The 21,707-nt window shown below is 44.1% G+C and overlaps 2 protein-coding genes across 7 annotated transcripts in view; one reads left to right on the top strand and one right to left on the bottom strand.

The window, feature by feature from the left end:
* The window catches only part of runx1t1 (RUNX1 partner transcriptional co-repressor 1), a 67,528-nt gene that overhangs the window by 23,209 nt on the left and 22,612 nt on the right, over positions 1–21,707 (bottom strand). For all 4 annotated transcript variants that reach the window (XM_088328421.1, XM_088328419.1, XM_088328420.1 and 1 more), the window contains 3 exons: positions 17,552–17,793; positions 15,255–15,344; positions 12,570–12,751 (listed from right to left, as the gene is read on the bottom strand). In XM_088328421.1, coding sequence (XP_088184547.1) covers positions 12,570–12,751; positions 15,255–15,344; positions 17,552–17,793 — 514 coding nt within the window. The remainder of the gene's footprint in view (positions 1–12,569; positions 12,752–15,254; positions 15,345–17,551; positions 17,794–21,707) is intronic.
* On the top strand, positions 1,805–20,535 carry LOC148370674 (uncharacterized). 3 transcript variants are annotated; one of them, XM_088328424.1, is made up of 3 exons: positions 1,805–4,031; positions 4,163–5,736; positions 9,222–9,997. In XM_088328424.1, exons 2-3 carry the CDS (start codon positions 4,914–4,916, stop codon positions 9,416–9,418), a joined length of 1,020 nt encoding a protein of 339 aa, XP_088184550.1. In that variant the 5' UTR covers positions 1,805–4,031; positions 4,163–4,913; the 3' UTR covers positions 9,419–9,997. The 3 variants fall into 3 exon arrangements, with proteins under 3 accessions (XP_088184550.1, XP_088184551.1, XP_088184549.1); XM_088328425.1 differs by lacking the exon at positions 9,222–9,997 and adding an exon at positions 19,550–20,535 and having other exon boundaries at positions 1,805–5,736; XM_088328423.1 differs by having other exon boundaries at positions 1,805–5,736.

Here is a 21,707-nt window from a genome sequence, read left to right as displayed (position 1 = left end):
TGATCTTACATTACACAGTCCAGCGTTTTTCCGAATTGCTCAGTCCACAATTAGTAGATTTGGGTGTCCACAATTGAAAGGATTTGGGAGTACAGTCAATAAACATGCCTGATCAAAGTCGCCGTCGACGATAAAGCTCCGTTGGGGTAGTGCAAGCTGATGTTTAGCAGCGGGCAGGAGATATAGCGCTATGCTAACGTTAGCATCTGGTGAAAGTGTTAGCGGTGGAAAGTATACAGCAAACACAAAGACCACAGTTAACTCTCCCGGTACATAGCTAGAAACTCCATATCGAGTGAGCATTGTGTATCAATGGTTCCGCTATTATTGTATGTTGTATTATTGTATTATATGTTTCAAACAATATACTCTATATTTTTTCCAAAATACAAGGAGAAAAGTGTATGCTAAAAATGTTGAAATTAACACATTATATAAAAATCTAGATATGCTAATTGTTCTTATAAATAGAGCATGATAAATATTTCGCAGTGTTCATTTTACCTCTGAAAAGTGATGGGTCCCGGGGACTCGCATGCTCTAAAATCTATGGGTTCCAAAAGAGACCTATGGGTCCCAAAATTTTGTGTTATCGAAGTTGAAATTGTAAATCGGCGACAAATATATAATATAAATCTATTTATTCATTGAGTTTTAATCATCACAGTTTATTGGTAATACAAATCAGTTATTACTTCAAGATTTTTCAGTTCACAACAATATTTTACATGATACGAAATAATTTTGCTGAAATAATTAATTTACACCAATCCAAATATACAACATGGATAGCCATTTTAATTGTATAACTCAGTGTTTTTCAAGCCTTTTTGAACCATCAAAAATATTTGAAAATAAAGTTATTTCAAATATTTTACTGTACTACCTCATAAGCAGATAATTACCATATAAAAAGAAGAAAATAATACTGAAAATGTCGTGATTGCCTAAGTGAAGTCACCTGGGGCAATCGTTTGGCGCGCTGGAGCGCACTTCTTGATTTGCTGACGTTCTCCACTTAAGCGGTCTGCATCCAGAGATGGACGTCCAGGTATACTCTGTATCCCTGAGTGTTTCTCCAGACTACAAGGTACCCACGACTCCTCTTGCCTGATTCATGCCTGCCTTCCGTTTTTGACCTGTTTCCGTTCCACGTTTTGCGACCTACTCTCCCGCCCCGGCCATCCACTTACCTGATCAGCTGTACCGTCCGTCCACCCGTCACGGAGCTGCCATTCCGCCCCAAGAGGCTGACGACCGACAAGCGCCGACGTCCAAAGCCAGCTCCAACAAATCTTTCAAATAAAAGCACTTTTGAAACTAACGCTATTGGATCCGAGAGTCCGTTCTGGTTCATGACAGAATACCTGGACCATAACATGGATCCAGCGGACGTTTCTCTCCCCTCCAGCGAATGCGGAAATGCCGATCAGCAATCTGCGTAACAGCGCCTACTCCATACTGAGGGGCGCGGTACAGCAAATAGCCCATGACGTATCCACCCTGGTTCAGCAAGTGCAACGACACCACCACTTGTTTGAGCAACATCAGCAACGCTGGGCAAGTTAACCCGACATGTTATCACAGCAAACAACGTCATCAGGGCAAAGCAAAACTTCCCCGAATACCCGGCCACGAAATCCGACTCTGTCCCTTCCCGATCAGCTCGCGCCGGCTTCGCTGAACCACGAGTGGGTGCGCCGAAGAAGTTCTGTGGAGATCCCGCCCAGATCCGCCCCTTCCTTGTAAATTGTCGGCTGATATTCGACCTGCAGCCTTCGTAATGAATCATTTGTCTGGAAAAGCCCGCCTCTAGGGAACAGCCGCATATGAACGAGGGGCGACAGCATGCACCTCATTTAGTCTCCTGGCCCAAGAAATGACTAAAGTTTTTGACTCTGGTTCCTCGTCGGCCGATGCCGCCCGTTCGCTCATGAACTATCGCCAGGAGAGACGTTCCATTGCCGATTACGCAATCGACTTCCGTACACTAGCGGACCAAAGTCACTGGAATAAGGAGGCACTGGTCGACGCCAACTCCACAGTTTGGCCGGTTACTTCAAGGATGAATTAGTATCCCACGCTCCTCCGGCAACACTTGACGTAGCTATTGACTTGACCCCCCCGGATCGACCGTAGGGTTCAGGTGAGGAGAGGGAAAGACCCAGCCGATTCGTCACCAGGCCAGCTCAAGAAGCGGGTAATGTACCAAACCCCTCAAACGCGTCCACCACCCCCTATGAGATGATGGAGGTGGATCGTACTTCCCTCTCGGTCGAAGAACGCCAGCGAAGGCGTTCCGAACAGCTATGTTTTTACTGCGGCGGCGAAGGTCATAGAGTGGTCAATTGTCCGTTAAAAGGCCAACGCTCGTCGGACATAGGGGACGTCCGATTGAGCTCGGCTTTAGTTTCGTGCCCCAAGACTGATAGACCGGTCCTCCAGGCCCATCTCCTTCTTCCCGGTTCACCTCAGACTTTACCTGCCCTGATCGATTCTGGCGCTGAAGCTAATATCCTTGATCTGTCCCTCGCACGCAAACTAGGGATAACCGTGAAACCCCTTCCTAATCAGCCCGAGCTTTAGATGGTCGCCTGTTGGGCACCGTATCTCAAATAACGGGACCCATAGAATTAAAGTTGTCTTGAAATTACAGAGAGAAGATCCGTTTCCATTTACTTCACTCCCCGAGCGAACCCCTCATTCTGGGCCATCCATGGTTGGTCCAACACAACCCCCACTTTGACTGGCGTACTGGGTCGATACTGGAATGGGGCATGGACTGTCACCAAACCTGTCTGCGAGCCGCTCCTTACCCTGACCGTTCCACTTCCCCAAAGGCTCCATCCGATCTGTCCAAAGTCCCAGTTTGCTACCACCACCTACGGGAAGTGTTCAGTAAAGCTAAGGCCTCTTCCCTACCGCCTCATAGACCTTACGACTGGGCAATTGACCTTCTGCCAGGGTCCGCTCCTCCTCGGGGCCGCCTCTACTCCTTGTCAGTTCCCGAGAGAGAGGCAATGGAGGACTACATTTCTGATGCCTTGGCGGCTGGTATTATTCGGCCCTCCTCTTCTCCAGCGGGGGCGGGGTTCTTCTTTGTCGGAAAGAAGGACGGGTCGCTCCGGCCCTGTATAGACTATGGAGGGCTTAATGACATCACGGTTAAGAATCGTTACCCTTTGCCACTGCTTGCCTCTGCTTTTGAACTTCTACAGGGGGCCACGATCTTCACTAAGCTTGACCTGCGAAATTCCTACCATTTGAAAAACCGCGTTCAACACACCCACCGGCCACTACGAGTACCTGGTAATGCCATTCGGGTTAAGCAACGCCCCCGCCGTTTTCCAATCCTTGATTAATGACATTTTACGTGATGTGCTCAATCGTTTTGTATTTGTGTACCTGGATGATATTTTGATTTTTTCGAAGTCCTTCGAGGAGCACCAAAAACATGTCCAGCTCGTTCTCCGTCGTCTCCTGGAGAACTCTCTATTTGTTAAGGCGGAGAAATGCGAGTTCATGCTGGGACTGTTTCATTCCTGTGCTACATTGTTTCGGAGGGGAGCCTTCAGATGGATCCTGCCAAAGTATCAGCAGTTACCCTGGCCTGTTCCGGAGTCTCGCAAGAAACTTCAACAATTCCTAGGATTCGCCAACTTTTACGGGAGATTCATCAGGAACTACAGCTCGGTGGCAGCTCCCCTCACGATCCTCACCAGCCCAAAGGAGCCGTTCCGGTGGTCCCTCACAGCCGATGAGGCTTTCAACTGTCTAAAGAACCATTTCTCTACGGCTCCTATACTCCAGGTACCTGACCCCGCACGCCAACTTGTAGTGGAAGTGGACGCCTCAGATGTGGGAGTTGGTGCTGTCCTGTCCCAGCGGTCAGACAAGGACCAGAAGATGCACCTTGATGCGCCTTCTTTTCCCGGTGGTTATCCCCGGCCGAACGCAACTACGATAAGGGGGATCGTGAGTTGTTGGCCCTCAAGCTAGCGCTGGAGGAATGGCGGCATTGGTTGGACGGGGTAACGGTGACATTTTTAGTTTGGACAGATCACAAAAATTTGGAATACATTAGATTGGCTAAGCGTCTAAACCCACGTCAGTCACGTTGGTCCCTGTTCTTTACCCGTTTCAATTTTACCTTGTCCTACAGACCCGGGTCCCGCACCGTGAAGCCCGACGCCCTCTCCCGGCAATTCCTGAAGCCCGACGAGCTACCTCAGAGTCCTGCAACTGTTCTCCCGGCTTCCCGCATGGTAGCGGCTGTTTCCTGGGATATTGAAGCCTGAGTCAGAGAGGCGCTACCAGATCAAGTCCCAGCTCCTGTCCCGAAGGCCGACTATTTGTCCTTGAACCCTTACGGACTGAGGTCTTTCAATGGGGGCACGATTCTCGCCTGTCGGGGTCGGCTCAGACACTAGGCCCGACGTTTCTGGTGGCCTTCCATGGCCAAAGATGTACGAGGATACGTATCAGTCTGTCAAGTATGTGCCCAGAACAAAGCCTCTCACCAACGCCCGGCCGGTCTATTACATCCTCTGCCGGTTCCCCGCCGGCCGTGGTCCCATATTGCCATGGACTTTGTGACAGGATTGCCAGTATCTGAGGGGATGACGACCGTACTTACCATTGTTGACCGGTTCAGCAAGATTGTCCATTTCGTGGCACTACCCAAACTCCCCTCCGCCAAAGAAACAGCGCTGGCAGTTCAGCAACACGTGTTCTGCCTCCATGGCATCCCTCAGGACATTGTCTCAGACCGGTGTCCCCAGTTCTCGTCCGGTTTTTGAAAGGAGTTCTGCCGTCTGCTGGGAGCCTCGGTTAGCCTCTCATCGGGGTTCCACCCTCAGTCCAACGGCCAGTCAGAGCGAGTTAACCAGGATCTGTAGACAGCGCTCCGCTGTATGGTCTCTCGTGAACCGTTGACTTGGGCTCGGCAATTGACATGGGTGGAGTATGACAACTCCCTGGTTAGCTTCTCCACGGGAATGTCCCCCTTCCAGTGCGTATATGGCTACCAACTTCGTATGTTCCCTACCCAGGAAGGGGAAGCCTCCTGCCCGTCCGCTACTACTAACGCCCGCTGCTGTCGACGAACCTGGGCTCGGACCCGGTCCGCACTCCTCCGGGCAGGCAAGTCTCATTCAGTCGGGGCTAATCGACAGAGGAATCCTGCTCCAAACTACCATGTGGGCCAGAGTGTTTGGCTTTCATCCGCTGATCTGCCACTGAGGGTTGAGTCGAGGAAACTGGCTCCTCGATTTCTAGGCCAGTTCCCCATAGAAAAGATTATCAACCTCTCAGCGGTCCGTCTCCGCCTGCCAAGGTCTATGAGGGTGCACCCCACGTTCCATATCTCCCGGATCAAGCCCGTCGGCCAGAGCCCGTTGGCGCCCGTAACGCCTCCTCCCCCGGCTCCGCGCCTTTTGGACGGGGAACCTGTCTACACTGTGCGTCGCCTGCTCCGCAGGGGTCAGGGATTCCAGTACTTGGTCGACTGGGAAGGATATGGTCCGGAGGAGAAGTCATGGGTCCCCACCCGACAGATCCTGGACCGATCTCTCGTGGCGGAGTTCCATCGACTACATATACATATACCAACCAGCACCGCGCCGTGGTCGTCCCCGAGGGTCCGATACCGCAACCCTTCCGCCTGCGGACCGACCCCCTGCCGCCCCTTCGGATGCCGACGATGGGGTCTCCGTTCATTCAGAGGAATTCTGAGAGGTACTGTACTGTAACATTTTTTCCTTTTTGCCTGTGGATTTTTTTGACACGCGCGCACACACACACGCTTCTTTAAAATATTCACCATCAGTCAATGGTTTTCCGTGCTTTGCTGTTCAGTGAGCAATTTGTTAGATAGCTTCAGTGGTTGTGTTTTTAGCAGCGACAAAGGTTTTTAGGGTCTGTGTCTGTTTGCTACCTGGACACAGCGCGTTTTAATGTCTCCGCCTTGAATTAATCTGTCCACGATGGCTGGAAAGAACGAGATGTTTTCGCTCGGGAGCAGTCATGATTCGTTCATTTATCGCGCGCGTGTGTTTTGTTGGCTGGGTTAAGACAAGGAGCTCTCCTTTGCGTGGCGCTGCACAAACAAGCGCTGACACACGGAGGGGCGATAACGTAAATGATAGATGGTAAATGGTCTGTATTTATATACCGCTTTTATAGTAAACCTTCTGAAAAACATGGTGCGCAACTGAAAATTTCTAAATTTCACGTAAATGCGCTTAAAAAAATCATTATCGGGTAATAATGACAATTTTGTGCCAAAAATGTTGATTTGACACTATGCGTCCCCAGCAAAAATGATGCGTCTAAGACGCAGGGACACGGGCAAACGAGAACACTGATTTCGTACAATTTATTTTTGGATTTATTAATAAAGGATTGTTGTTTTTTTAGAACAAACGGAATGGATTATCTCTTTTTATTATTATCAATCATCATTCTTCCTTTTGCATAAAATAAAATGGATTTCATTTTCAGACCCCTAGCTAGTCCCACTCCACCCCGGTCTACTAGCTCCCGCACCCTAGTTATAGGTGACTCCATCACCCATAACATAAAGTTTAACACCCCAAACACGGTTATGTGTATTTCTGGGGCCAGAGCACCCGACATTGAGGCTAATTTGAAAGAGCTTGCATGCAAACCTAGACACCAGGACAGGGCTACCTACACCGATATAGTCATTCACGTCGGCTCTAATGATACTAGGATCAGGCAATCTGAGATTACAAAGAAAAATATTGCTAGGACCTCTAGTACCGCCAGAAAAATGAGTCGGTATCAAGTAATTGTCTCTGGCCCCTTGCCTGAGAGAGGCATAATGATGAGAGGTTTAGCAGACTAGTCTCGCTCAACCGGTGGCTGGCAAGTTTCTGTCGTCAGTAGGGATTTAGGTATGTGGTTAACTGGCCCGCTTTCTGGGGCCGACCTGACCTGCTGAGGAGAGACGGCCTTCACCCTAACTGGGAAGGTGCTCTCACTCTTTCTAAAAATATAGATTACTGTTTAAGCCTTCCATGACAGGGTACACTTGTGCAGGCCAGGTCACAGGTGATTAGTGAGGCTGTAACCATGGGTGTGGAGTCTGTATTGCTAGAGCTAACTAGCACTATGGTAGATTCATGCAATTCACATAGTTTTTGTAGTTAAGAGCGTTAGTTTGCCTGCACCGCACACCCTGATCTGTACTCTTCTATAGCATCTTTTTCTGTGCTTCTTACCTCTGATTCTCCTTTGTTAGGTGAGGGGGGAGAAGAAATTAAAAAAAAATCTACTGCTATTCATCCTGTAGGGGCAGCACTGCGGCGCGGTGGTTAGCGCGTGTGCGGCACAGTTCCTAGGTCATGGGTTCAAATCCAGTTACCAACCTTCCTGTGCGGAGTTTGCATGTTCTCCCTGTAGGTTTCCTCCGGGCACTCCGGTTTCCTCCCACATTCCAAAAACATGCACGTTTGGTTAATTGGCCGGTCCCTAGGTGTGAATGAGCGAGCGAATTGTCTGTCCCTGTGTGCCCTGCGACTGGCTGGCAACCAGTTCAGGGTGTCCCCTGCCCACTGCCCGAAGATGGCTGGGATGGGCTCCAGCACCCCCGAGACCCTACTGAGGATAAGCGGTAACAATAATAGATGGATGGATATTCATCCTGTTACTCCACCTGTCAACAATACTCCTGTGGTATGCACCTGCCGCCATACAAGGCACAAGACCTGGCAGCATAATCTTGAGGAGGTTACCACTAAGGTTATCACTAAGGTTCAAAACTCGGTAAAGGGTTTGTCTCGGTCCACAGTGGTAAAGCTTCGTGTTCTGAATATTAGAGCAATAGCTTCCAAAGCTTTACTTGTCATTGACTTTATTAGTGATCACAATCTTAACCTAATTGGCCTTTGTGAAAACCAAATGAGTTTGTAGTGCTAAATGAGGCTTCTCCCCCTAACTTTGTGATTTCGTCCTTGGCACGTCCGTGCAAAAGAGATGGCGGTGTTGCTCTAATATCGCAAATTATGTTGAAATTTACTCCCCGTACCTCTACTGTTTTTAAAACGTTTGAAGCACTTGTTATGAGGTCGTCAATGTCAACACCAATTTATGTAGTTGTTGTGTATTGCCCACCTAAACCATATTCAAATTTTTGGGATGAATTTTCGTAGCTGTTAACAGACTTAGTAACTTATGCGGACAATGTTGTAATTTATGGTGATTTTAATGTTCAGATAAACTCCCCATCTAATTCATTTCCGGTTGCTTTTAAGTCACCCATGATACATTTGGTTTTAATCAAATAGTTGATGTGCCCACTCATAAAGATGGGAATACTCTAGACCTTGTTCTGACTCGGGGTGTAGTAGCCTCAAATGTTACAGTGTTACTGTATCCCAATGCCATCTCTGATCACTATCTTGTTAGGTGTGAGATGCTATTTAATGTTGAAAAATTTAGGCTTTAGTAATCGCAATATCCGCCCTGCAACGGCATTAGCTTTAAAAGAACTATTACCTACGACAACTGCAGCTTTCCCTTTGTACATTGGGTCTGTTGACTCACTTACAAACGACACTCAACTCTCTCTGCCACTGGAGACAACTGGACAGTTAAGTTGTAAAAATCTGGAGGCTTGCCCTACTGAGATTCAAAGATGGATGTCACTTAATTTTTTGCGCCTTTACCGAGAAAAAACTGAAATGTTGATTGTCGCTCATTGTCGTGAGTTGTTTTCACACACTGCCCTGAACCTAGACAACAGTCATAATGAATATGTCAAGATTTTATTCGGACATCACCCAAAAATATAGGTGTTATATTTGATCCTATTCTGTCGTTTCAGTTACACGTGAAAAATATTACTAGAATCGCTTTCTTCCAACTCCGTAATATTGCGAAGATTCGTTCGATGCTGTCCCAATCAGATGCAGAGGTTCTAATTCCTGCGTTTATTACTTCTCGGCTCGATTACTGTAATGTATTGCTTTCTGGCCTCCCGATGTCTAGCATCAAAAGTTAGCAGCTGGTTCAGAATGCGGCAGCGAGACTCTTGACTAAGTCAAAAAGGTTTGAGCATATTACTCCTGTATTGGCCAACTTGTACTGGCTTCCAGCCCACTTAAGATGTGACTTTAAGGTTCTCTTACTAACATACAAATGTTTGCATGGACTTGCACCCTCTTATCTCTCAGATTTGATTTCCCCCTATGTTCCAGAACGGAGCCTCCGCTCTGAAAATGCTGGTCTACTTGTGACTCCGAGAGCCAAGAAGAGGTCTGCAGGCTCGAAAGCGTTCTCGATTCGGGCCCTGGTGCTAGGGAATGCTCTGCCTCAGGAGATAAGCTCTGCAACCTCAGTGGAAATTTTGAAATCTAGACTTAGAACACACTTCTATTCAATAGCTTATGATTGATGCCCACATCATATTTTGTATTGTCCTGTCTTTTTCCTACTGCCTGGCTGGTGGTGATACGAGGGAGAAGGACAATTTGAGATGAGTCTGCGAACCAGCGTCTGACCTGAAGCATGTCAACACTAGCATCGACCAGCTGGCAGAGATGGGAAGCTGTGTCGTTGCTGTCATACACTTACCGGACAAATTTCAACATGTTACCTAGTGTTCTCTTTTATTGATGTTTACTATGTTTGTGTACTGTTACCCAATGCAAGTTGGTTTAAGATCAGGCGATGGTTTAATTGTAATCCTGTGCAGTCCTTTGAGACATTTTTGTGATTAAGGGCTATATGTAAAATGATTAGCCAAGTCTCATTTTTAAAGTGACAGTGTGTGATAATTCCAATAACTACGTTGTTAACAATGACAATAAAGACAATTTTAATTCTCTCATTAAAGTCATTCCAGTATCTTCTAGCTATGAAAAGGCAATGTGTAATAATTCCCCACTAAAAGGCATTGTAACTTAGAATGGAGCTAAAGCGTATGCATTTGAAGAAAACACACTACAACAGCTGAAAAGAGCCCAAAGTGGAGTTGGAGGAGCTGTTGTAAGCGGGAGAAGCTATTGAAAAGCATGACCAACTGTGGAAGGCAAAAGACTGAAGGACGTAGCAAGAGCAACTAACAATATCAATAACGGTTAGTGGTGAGCCATAGCTAGCACTCAAGAAGTTAGCATGAACGGCTAGAGAGGGAAACTGTGGAAACAGTAAAAAAAAGAAGAAAGAAAAAACATTTAATATAAATGCCTGAATTACGGCTTGGTAGCATTTGCTTGCATGAGCAGTTATGGAAGCTCAAGTGGCACTCAAGGACAAAGCCAGAGCGGCTACAACAACAATAGCGGCTAGTGGCGAGCGATTGCCTGCAGCCAAGTGGCTTACATGAGAGGCTAGAGAAGGAAACGGCGGGATAAAGCACCAGATGCCTGATTCATGAGAAAAAGTGACTTTTCTTTGCATGAGCCGCTGTGGAAGGTAAGTCACACTAAAATATGAAGCCGGAGCAGCTAAAAATAACAAAAGAGCAGGGGTCTCCCATGTGGTTGACTGAGCCTATTTTAAGCTCTTACAATTACAAACTGGTAACAACATAGAAACAACATAGTAATAACATGTTATTTTCCTATATCAAACTGGAAGCCGTTCACGCTAATCAATAAGGTAAAAGTAGCTCACAGCTTTAAAATGGTTGGTGATCCCTGCAATAGTGGCTAACAGCAAGCCATGGCTTACAGCCAAATGGATAGCATGCGTGGCTAGACAAAACATTTAAATAAGCGCCTGATAACTGGCTCACTGGACTCAGCAACATTGGCTTGCATGACGAACTTTGGAAAGCGAGTGTCACTGAATGACATATTTACACGGGGTAGCTACAAAAAGCTGCGTGTGGAGCGCCATAGCCAGTAGCCAAGTGGCTAACATGAGTTGCTTGAGAAGGAATCTGTGAAAGTAAAGCACCAAATACTCGAATCACGAAATTCAGCGACATTGGCTTTAATGACTAGTTGTGCAAGGTGATTGACACAGATGGATAAAGCAGGGGCAATCAACAAAAACAATATCTACTAAATAATGGGACTTGGCATTGTTCGCTTGCATGAGCCGCCTTGGAAGCCAAGTTGCACAAAAGGATGAAGCAGGAACAGCTAACAAAAACAAAAGTGGCTAACGCCGAGCCACAGCTTGCAGCTAAGTGGCTAACATGAGTAGCTTAAGAAGGAAACACAGGGTTCATACACCTTTTTCATGGCCAGATATAGGCACTTTTTAAAGACTTTTAAAGCAATGGAAATCATGTATTTTGCAGATCCACAATTATATCTGCAATTTACCTATGCAGTTTTCATTCTTGGTTCTGCATTAATCAAGATATATGACTTGTAGATCGGGAATATATTCGTAGATCCGAACAATATGCGTGTAAATATTTTTATGACAAATCCTTCCCCACAAAAGTGTTTTGTATAATTACGGTAACATGGAGGTTACATTTTCCAGTTGAAGGAAGTTCTTCCCATTGCAAGCTCCCATTTGGAAAGGCTACCTTAATTTTTTTGCATGGCCCATATAAAATGTGCATAACCCATGCACGAATACACATTTCATAGTGCCTTGTTTAGGTGTAGCATGCACCTGTCCTCTTAGGTGCCACTAGTAGGAAAAGGGGGCGATGAAGAATCATAGGACAATGACATACAAACTAATGCCAGCTGCCGGTAATCACGAGAAGTAATGCAATGGAAAATCAGAGCCTTCAAAGAGCAGTGTTTGTGTCAATTTTAGGCAGACTTGTTGTAAAACATGGCAACAGTTTCAAGCATTTACAAGCACTGCACCAAAAATGCCAGCACTATTCAAATCTTGAAAACACAACATTAACCCCTTATTGAACAAGTATCATAAAGGGCGCCTGGATTTTTTTGATTACCACTGGTTGAGATCGATCTGCCCCAGACAAACATGTTCTTTCATTCAACTCCACACTTCCTCCTTTCTCAACCTTTTTGAAGGGGTTGTCAGTCTCAAAGATTTTTGACACATGTTCATACGCACTTGTTTTACTCTCATAAATCGATTGGTAAAAAAACGGACAACAGCTAACACTCCGTCTTTGCTTTGCTCCGTCTCCATATGTCTCAACTCTTGCCTGTGACTTGATGGTTGCCACGCGCAGATGCCTGTGATACCAAGAGAGAGGCCTTAGAGATAATCCATTGTGGGACGTTGCTGTCCCCTTGTGAGTTTTCTGGAGAAGTAACTTGATTGAATGTCATTGAAATCAAGGGTTATATCCAAATCTTATCTTCTTCAAGAAATTGTTTGAATTTTCAGTCACAGAGTTAGGGTAATTCATATAGCGCTTGTCAAATGTGGGCCCCAGAGTTCCCATTGTAATAAGAGAATTACAAGCACATGTAAGAACCCTGGAAACAGTGAAAAAGCGTCATATGCCTGAATCACGCCACTCATTGTCATCCGCTTGCATGAAGTCACCACTACAGCACAGTGGTTTTGCTCATTCTTTGAAATAAAAGTGTTATATTCAAACAAAGGATTTTACATAACTAGGGGGCGCTATATAAAACACACCGAGCCTTTACCTGTCAGGTGTGCGCCTTTTGCCATTGTCATTGACGTCCAGTAGAAGCTCGGACGAGTCGACGGGCGATGAGGTGCTAGTGTCCAGCAGCAGTTGCTCATGCTGGGCCAGATATTGGGCCGGATTCTGCTTGGCCAGGCGGGCGCAGTGCAATAGCTCCCTCTGCAGGAGTGGAAGATTGGCCTGGAAGAAAACAAGATAGGAGATCAAAATAAATAACTTTTTTTTATCGTGAGTTAGCGTGGAAGGCAGCCATTGTTGCAGCTGGGCTAGCATATGTTCGATGGCATTTAAGGTCCCACAGCGCAGATGCTAAAATTAGAACCGGCAAAGTGAGAGAAGGAAACTTCGCAGTGGAGAAGTAGAAGAAGTAGAAGAATAACAAGTTTTTCTGTAGATTGAACGAACAAAAAAAAAGAAAATCACACATTTCCTTTTTACCCCTTAATACTAATTTATGATTATAGAAAAAGCAGTACATAATAATAATAATAATAATGAACCAGAAACTATTAAATGTAGAGAGCATGACATGAAATTAAAAATGGTAAATGGTAAATGGTCTGCATTTATATAGCGCTTTTCAAGTCAATGATGACCTCCCAAAGCGCTTTACAATGTGCTTCACACTTACCCATTCACACACACACTCACACACCAATAGCGGCCATGCAGCCATGCAAGGTGCCGACCTGCTTATTGGGGGCAGAATAAATTCATCATTGCTATCCATCAGTTTTCTACGGAAATGATTAAGTTAATTTGATTTACCGTAAATTCCGGACTATAAGCCGCTACTTTTTCCCCAAACTTTCAACCTTGCGGCCTATTCAGTGATGCGGCCAATTTATGTAATTATTCTAACGGCCGCCAGTGGCGCTCGAGTAAAAAAGGTAAGATTTAGACCGGTGGAATATATGCGCCGAGAAAGACTGGCCGAATGCGAAAGGCAACTTTTTCGCAAGTCTGCCAGTGGATCCTGACAGCATGGGGCAGCATCATAAAATCCACCATCAACAACGAGTTCCGAAAAGCCGGTCCGCTGCGTGACGGAGAGGAGGGCACAGAATCAGGAGTGGATGAGAGTTCCAGCGATAGTGACGGCGCGAGTTCAGCTGCGGGAGCAGGTGACGATGTTTATATGACAAAGTTTCTTTTCGACACTGAGGAAGACGACTTTGATGGCTTCAGTTTTAAGGAAGAAGATGAGTACGGTTTACCGTGATTTTTACAAGTACGGTATGTTTTTTTAACAGACCCGTTTACTGTGTTGCGAGCGTGTTGCTAGCGTGTTGCTACCATTAGCTGCCCGGATGAAAGTTATATTATTATTATTAAAGCTTTGAAAACTCTCTCAGTGTACCGTCTTTCTTTGTAAATATGTGGAACCATGTATAATATGTATTTGCAACTGGACATTTTTGTAATGTATTTATTTGTATTTATTCTTGAGACTTATTCTGATATGTTTTGGACGGGCGAATTAAAAAGAAGGGGTTTAACAAACACAGGCTGACGGGAAGTGGGGACCGGTAAAGGTGGACACGGCGGACAATAGTGTATATATATTTTTCCCACCCTTACCTTTGGAAAATATACACTTTTTTCTTTGGATTACTTTCAACGGGTCCCGGACTCTGCCGGTCTGCATCAAACCTTAAGTACCGGTATCAATTTCCGTTCATTATGACGGCTGTAATTTTTTGGACTGTGTACTTTAATGAAGGATATTCAGTTAAAATCGCAAGACTTAAAGTCGGGTCTGGGTTAATTTTGTGTTTGTGTTACATTTTTTTAATGTGGGTGCATGCGGCTTATATACAGGTGCGGCTTGTGTAAGTACAAAATCGGTTTTCCTCTTAGAATGTGGTGGGTGCGGCTTATAATCAGGTGTGCTCTAAAATACTTATTGATAGGAATGAAAATAAATCCGAAACTACATTTTGTATTCATGAAAAGCCATAATGAATATGTCAAGATTTTATTCGAAATACTTTTAGTATTTTTACTCATCTTTTTCGACACAAAAGATTTATTTTAAGTTTAAGATGTGATTTTAAGGTTCTGTTTGTATGATACAAAATTAAGGATTGACATACCCCCTCATATTCTTCAGATTTTTCCCCTCTTATATTCCTACTCTGAGCCTCCTCTTGGAAAAATGCTGGTCTACTAGTGATCCCAAGAGCCAAGAAGAATTCCGCAGGTTTGAGAGTGTGCTGTGGAATGCGCTGCCCTCTGAGATTCGATCTGCAACCTTAGTAGAAGTGTTTAAATATGGGCTTAAAACACGCTTGTATTCAATAGATCATAAATTATGTTGACCCCAGGAAGCTGTCATCAGAACATTCCGTTATTACCTATAGTTCATGTTGATGTCTGTGTATTGTCTGTACAGGCCTATGAGACATTTTGTGATTAATAAACATGACTTGATTTAATTATTTTAATGTATTAGGCAAGGATAAAACAGAATGAAGAAAATAACCTACTTGCTGATGAAAATGGAAATAAATAAGAAACTGCATTTTATGTCAAAGGCGCATATTGATGATGTCATGGGATCAGGTAGAGCTCATTGTAGACCAAATGAGCTTTCTATAGTTATTTTTGGAGGTTTAAAGTATATAATGGTATTTATTTTTATATATAAAGTGTAAAATATGTCAAATAAAATGGACAATACCTTGAGAAAGGGGATGACAAAAGGCCGTAGGGGAAAGTTGGTGGCTTCGTGGAGTTTGCAGTGGAATTCCTCGATGGTTAGCGTGGAGTTCTGCGTGATGAAAACAGAAAAAATAAGACTGAAAAAATGTTTTCTTGAGAAAAAAACCCATCAAGAAAACAAGACCAAGTGTTTGTTTTCTTCTAAATCCAAGCTAGATCTGCTAAGCTAATGTTATCACTACAGACAAGCACAAGGTGACGCGGGTTGAAATATTTGCTAATGTGCTAGCAGGAAGACTACTGGAGGAATGGTGGGACTGCTAGCTAGCATTGGCTAATAGTGGCCTTAAATTGGCGATTGTGGGCATTGTGTCACAACCAGAACAGCAGGAGGACCCAGACGCGTAACGTTTTCACACAAGCTTTATTTTACGGGAATGGGGCAGTCATGCGCGTGAACACAAACGGTAGTGATTCGGCGATCGATGGGTGGAAAAAGCGGGAAGGCAGGGACCGACAAGATCGATACCAGATACCGGACAGGACGGGACAGACAGGATCGATACCAGATACCGGACAGACGGGATCGATATGGACAGGACGGGACAGACAGGAACAATACCAGATACTGGATACAAGAGTCAGATATCAGACAGGACGAGACAGGCGGGATAAATACCGGATACTGGAGACTGGAGTCAGATATCAGACAGGATGAGACAGACAGGATTGATACCGGATACTGTAGACTGGCGCAAGATACCGTAGCGGATGAGACAAGCAGGATCGAAATCGGATACTAGAGACTGTAGCAAGATATCAGATTAGAGAGACATACGGGATCGATGCACGACACTGAAGACTGGAGGCAGATATCAAACAGGAGGAGATAGATGGGATCGATACCTGATATTGGAGACTGGAGTCAGATATCAGACAGGACGAGACAGACGGGATCAATACCAGACACTGAAGACTGGAGACAGATATCAAATAGGACGAGATAGACGGGATCGATACCGGACAGGATACACAAGCAGGATACCGGACAGAGTCAAAACACACGTTGTGCGGGTGCAGAGGTTCATTGACAGACTGGCAAAGGGTGAATGAGAGCACTGAGCTTAAATAGGAGGGAAGCCAATCAAGCACGAGCCGCAGCTGGCGCCAAACGGACGGGGCCAACTGAGGGCAATGGGCAACCGTGACACATTGAAAAATGGTTTCAGACTCAAATTTTCATATAGGGTTAAAGTTTAAAATTTGGGTTATGGCCATTATCTAATCCAGAGTTTGCTAAATCAAAATAAGGGTATTCAAACCAGTGTCAATTTTCGAAATAATGTTTAAAGAGTGTTTTTTTTCAAAGTATTTAGTAGTTAAATCAATAGCCGTTATTTGAATCAGGTTCAAGGATTCAAAGTAGAGTTTGAAACACGGTTTGGGGTTTTAAATATGATCTGAGGTTTTAAATAAAGTGGTTTTCCAGTCAGTATTACAGTTTTTAAAGTAAAGTTGAAAATGTGGTTCAAAGCATGGGTTATATTTTTCAAAGTAAGTTTTTTACAATGGAATCATGAGCAGTTTGTTCAAATCAGGATTAAAGGATTCAGAATAGCTTTGCAAGACAAGGATTTGCATAGATAGATAGATAGATAGATAGATAGATAGATAGATAGATAGATAGATAGATAGATAGATAGATAGATAGATAGATAGATAGATAGATAGATAGATAGATAGATAGATAGATAGATAGATAGATAGATAGATACTTTGGTAGATACTTTATTAATCTTAACCAGAGTTAAGATTTTCAATAAATCATTATTAGTTTAAATACGGTGTTAAATGAAATCAATATTCAAATCCAGAGTTATTGTTTTAGATAGGGGTTTTCCTGAATAAATTCTTACATTTATTCAAACCGGGATTTAAGGATTCAGAGTAAGGATTCAAGACAGGTTTTTCAGTTAAAGCCATATTAAGGTTGCAAATATAGTTATAACCAGAGATACTTGTATTCAAAGTAATTTAAATCAGGAATAAGGTTTAAAAGTAGAATTTCAAGACAGGGTTTGTGTTTTCAATGAGCAATTCAAGGCAAAGTAAAGATTTACGCCACTTAGTATTTATAATAAGGTTTCAAAATAAAGTTTGAAAGCCTTGTTCTGATCTCTTAACAGTGTTAGGGTTTTAAAATGGGGGAACAAGAAAGGGTTCGGTTTTCAACCTTTTTTTGGATAAAAGTGGCAAAAAGTATTTTATCAAGATTGACGATTTAACAGAAGGTTAGGGTCTCAAGACAATGCTCACCACCAATCCAAGGACGAGGGTGCGTACACGCTCTCCAATTTCAGGTGAGATGTCGTTTCCGAACTGCTGTAGCGTGGTCAAAAATCGCTTCAGCTTGCTGAGCTGGCGGGCGCCGCACGCCGGCGGCAGCTGCTGATTGGTCAGTGGCGATGAAGAGCCCGCCCCGTTGCCGTAGCCATTGGGTGGAGAGGGCGGGGCCCCATTTGGCGCTGTCGGTGAGTGGCCGCTACTGCCATTCGTCACTGATGGAGATTTTTTTCATGATTAAACACATAACAATAATAATAATAACAATAATAACAATACAAATAAAAAATAGATTAAACATCCCTCCATTCATTTTCTGCACCGCTTATCCTCAGAAGGGTCGCGGGGGTGCTGGAGCCCATCCCAGCCGTCTTCGGGCAGTGGGCAGGGGAAACCCTGAACTGGTTGCCAGCCAGTCACAGGGCACACAGGGACAGACAATATGCTCGCTCATTAACATCTAGGGACAATATGAACAGGCCAATTAACCTGACATGCATGTTTTTGGAATGTGGGAGGAAACCAGAGTGCCCGGTGTAAACCCACGCAAGCACGGGGAGAACATGCAAACTCCAGACAGTAAGGTTCGATCTTATGACCTCAGAACTGTGCCGTTGACGTGCTTACCACCCAGCAGCCGTGCTGCCCCAAAATAATATTATCATGGAATGAATAATATAAAAAATAACCCAAAAAGCAATAAAAATAAATAATGCATATATGTGAGGAAAATAAGTATTTAAACACCCTACTATTTTGCTATTTCTCCCACTTAGAAATCACTGTGAGAGAGCTAAATTAAAAAGAAAAATCCAGAAATCAACAACGCATGATTTTTTAACAAATTATTTATGTGATATAGCTGCAAATAAGTATTTAAACACCATAGAAAATGAACGTTAATATTTGGTAAAGTAGCCTTTGTTTGCTGTTACAGAGGTCAAACATTTCCTGTAGTCCAGGGGTTAACCAATGGCACGCGAGCGCACGGCAAAACAATAATGATCTTTTTTTTAAATGCGCCCTTTGACCTGAAATTGTGTCATTTTCTGTTGTGCGCAGCGTGTTGTCTAAAGGCTTTACGGTAGCGCCCCTCCTCCTCTGCTCCGTCTGTGAGTGTGTGTATGCGCGGCGCCGAGGAGAGGAGGAGATCCGTGTTTTAACCCAGCCACAGAAACACTGGTGAGCGATTACTGAATGAATCACGACAGCTCCTCCAGCGAAAACATCTCGTTCTTTCCAGTCAGCGTGGACAGATGACTGGGGCTTTGTGCAAAAAAAAAAAAAAAAAAGTACCGTGCTGTTTGTGAATTGACTTTCGAGAGCGTTGTATCTCGCACGTCAAGTGTTAAACGTCATTACGAGACGAAATATGAACATGAATTCAAGCATGAGTCTGACAAGGCGCAGACATTAAAACGAGGTACGGCAAACAAACACAGACCCTGAAAACCTTTGTCACTGCTAAAAACACAAGCTATCACATTGCTCAATGCATAGCAAAACACGGAAAAACATTTATTGATGGCGAATATATTAAAGAAGCGTCTGTGTTTCGAGTTTTGATATTTTCTGCAATAAGATTTCATTGATGAATGGTATGGTAGCTGTCCATATCACTTGTTTTTTCATTGTAGTATCCTGATTAAATTAGTATTGTTGATAAAGAATGGTTGATTCTGGTTGAGTCTTGTGGTAAAAAGTTGAAGTCATGGATGTCTACAAGCCTTTCCACATGTTGCTCACATTCATTTTTTTAGTTTATTAATGAACAAGTGGAAGATAAATTGGTCAGTTACACGATTTCAAAGTATATCCATGTTTTATAATAGGACTGGTGGAAAATGACTGCTCTGTTGGATATAAAAAAAAAATGTTGTGCGAATCATTAATCTTGGTGTGGTACACTAATTTAAAAGGAAATTTGAAAGTGGCACGCCACACCGAAAAGGTTGCTGACCCTTGCTATAGTCTTTCACCAGGTTTGCACAGACTGCAGGAAGGATCTTGGGCCACTCCTCCACACATATCTAGATCAGTCAGGTTTCTGGGCTGACACTGAAACACCGGGTTTGAGCTCCCTCTAAAGATTTTTGATTGGGTTCAGGTCTGGTTCTTCAGGATTTCACTCTTCATTCTTCTTTTCTTCGTCTTTTGTTTTTAAGTGTTCTTTTATCCCTCACATTTTCCCTTCGACTCCTTTTACAACTAAAATAACATCCACAACATCTCGAGGGATATACAGAGACCACCGGATCTCCCTGGTTGATCTGCCTGCCGACAACGACGGAGCAAAAGTAAAGGCTGCCAGTCGGGCCTAGGCTAAGAAGGTGACCACACAGACCAGCGCTTCCAAGCATGTTCCTGACCAACGCCAGATCCATCGTCCACGAATTGAGTGAATTTGAGCTGTGGATCACCACCAACAGCTTCGTCCGAAATTGGAGTATTTTTGCCATCAGGGATTCTTGGCTTCCCCGACGCCGCAGTCCAACTAGCAGGACGCACACTTCACCGGCACGAACGAGAAAAAGACTCCGGTAAAAACAGGGGTGGGGGACAATGCAGCCGAATCATTGACACACACTGCTCACTCGATATAGATTTTCTAGCAGTATCGTGTAGACCCTTCTATCTACCGAGAGAGCTAACTGTGGTCATTGTGGCTGTTTACAATCCACCGGATGCTAACGTTCCACAGGATGCTAACGTTAGCATTGCGCTAAATCTCCGGCCCGCTGCTATCAATAAACAGCAGCTTGCACACCCCGATGGAACTTTTATCATCGCCCGCGACTTTAATCAGGCATGGTTAAGGACTGCACTTCCCAAATTCATTCAATACGTGTACTGAGCAATTAGGGAAAAAACACTGGACTGTGTGTACAGTAAGATCAAACATCTAGTTGGATCCGCCCATCTCTGTCTGTCGCTCACCCCCTATGCACCCCCCCTCCGGAGGAAACCAAAGCCTATTTGTTCCTTTATCTCTTTGTTTCCTTATCCTCACTGTAAAATGTTAAAGTCTTACTGATTGTATGGGGTGGACAGGTGTATTTATGCAATTAACGACCTCGATCAGGTGCATCTGATTCAGGATGATAGATGGAGTGCAGTTGGACTTCTAATGGGTGGACTTTGAGCGGACTAACAGATCTTTCAGATGATAAACAAGTGTTCAGATACTTATTAGCAGCTGTATTAGCAGCTAATCATATTAAATGATTAAAAAATTCATGCATTGTGATTTCTGGATTTTTCTTTTTAGTTTATCTCTCTCACAATGAACGTGCACCTACGATGAAAATTTCAGACCCCTCCATGATTTTTATTTGGGAGAAATAGTAAAATAGCAGGGTGTTCAAATACTTTTTTTCTTCACAATATAGGGCGGCACAAGTTTTTAGCGCATCTGTGGCGCAGTTCTGAGGTCATGGATTTAAATCGAGCTACAAGCCTTCCTGTGCGGAGTTTGCATGTTCTCCCCGTGCTTGCGTGGGTTTCCTCCAGGCACTCTGGTTTCCTCCCACATTCCAAAAACATGCATGTCAGGTTAATAAGCGAGTGAGTTGTCTGTCTCTGTGTGCCCTGTGACTGGCTGGCAACCAGTTCAAGGTATATATATATTTTACAAAAAAAAAAAAAAACAACACCATAAATTAAAAAATATTTTATCAAAATAATATAAAATTATCATATATATTAAAAAACAATATTAAAAACATTTCAGAAAACAGCAAGGGTGCGCTTTTGATGTGATCAAGAAATCGCAGGTTGGATTCCTGGCTCCTCCGTGTTATATGTCGAAGTGTCCTTGGGCAAGACACTGAATCCCTAATGCCCCCAATAAGCAGGTCGGCGCCTTGCATGGATGCATGGCCACTATTGGTGTGTGAGTGTGTGTGTGAATGGGTCAGTGTGAAGCACATTGTAAAGCGCTTTGGGAGGTCTTCATTGACTTGAAAAGCGCCATATAAATGCAGACCATTTACCATTATGTGACATAAATAAAAAAAAAAGAATAATATCATGAAAAAGAGGGTTGAAAAACAGCGAGTGTGCGTTTTTAGTGCTTTTAGGAGGCTTTGCTCTCTTTAATTGCCATACGAACAAAATCATGCCACATATC

Source organism: Urocampus carinirostris, chromosome 2, assembly GCF_059441175.1.
Source record: "Urocampus carinirostris isolate Australia breed hairy pipefish chromosome 2, RoL_Ucar_1.0, whole genome shotgun sequence".
NCBI classification, from domain to species: Eukaryota; Metazoa; Chordata; class Actinopteri; order Syngnathiformes; family Syngnathidae; genus Urocampus; species Urocampus carinirostris.
The sequence above is the reverse complement of the archived record's forward strand: the minus strand, read 5'-3'. Positions and strand labels throughout refer to the sequence as shown.

Bases quoted from the DNA above. Each gene is read 5' to 3' on its own strand.
- LOC148370674 (XM_088328424.1), top strand. From the start codon at position 4,914: ATGGTCTCTCGTGAACCGTTGACTTGGGCTCGGCAATTGACATGGGTG. The intron at 5,737-9,221 runs GTACTGTACTGT...CCTATGTTCCAG, and splicing joins ATTCAGAGGAATTCTGAGAG to AACGGAGCCTCCGCTCTGAA.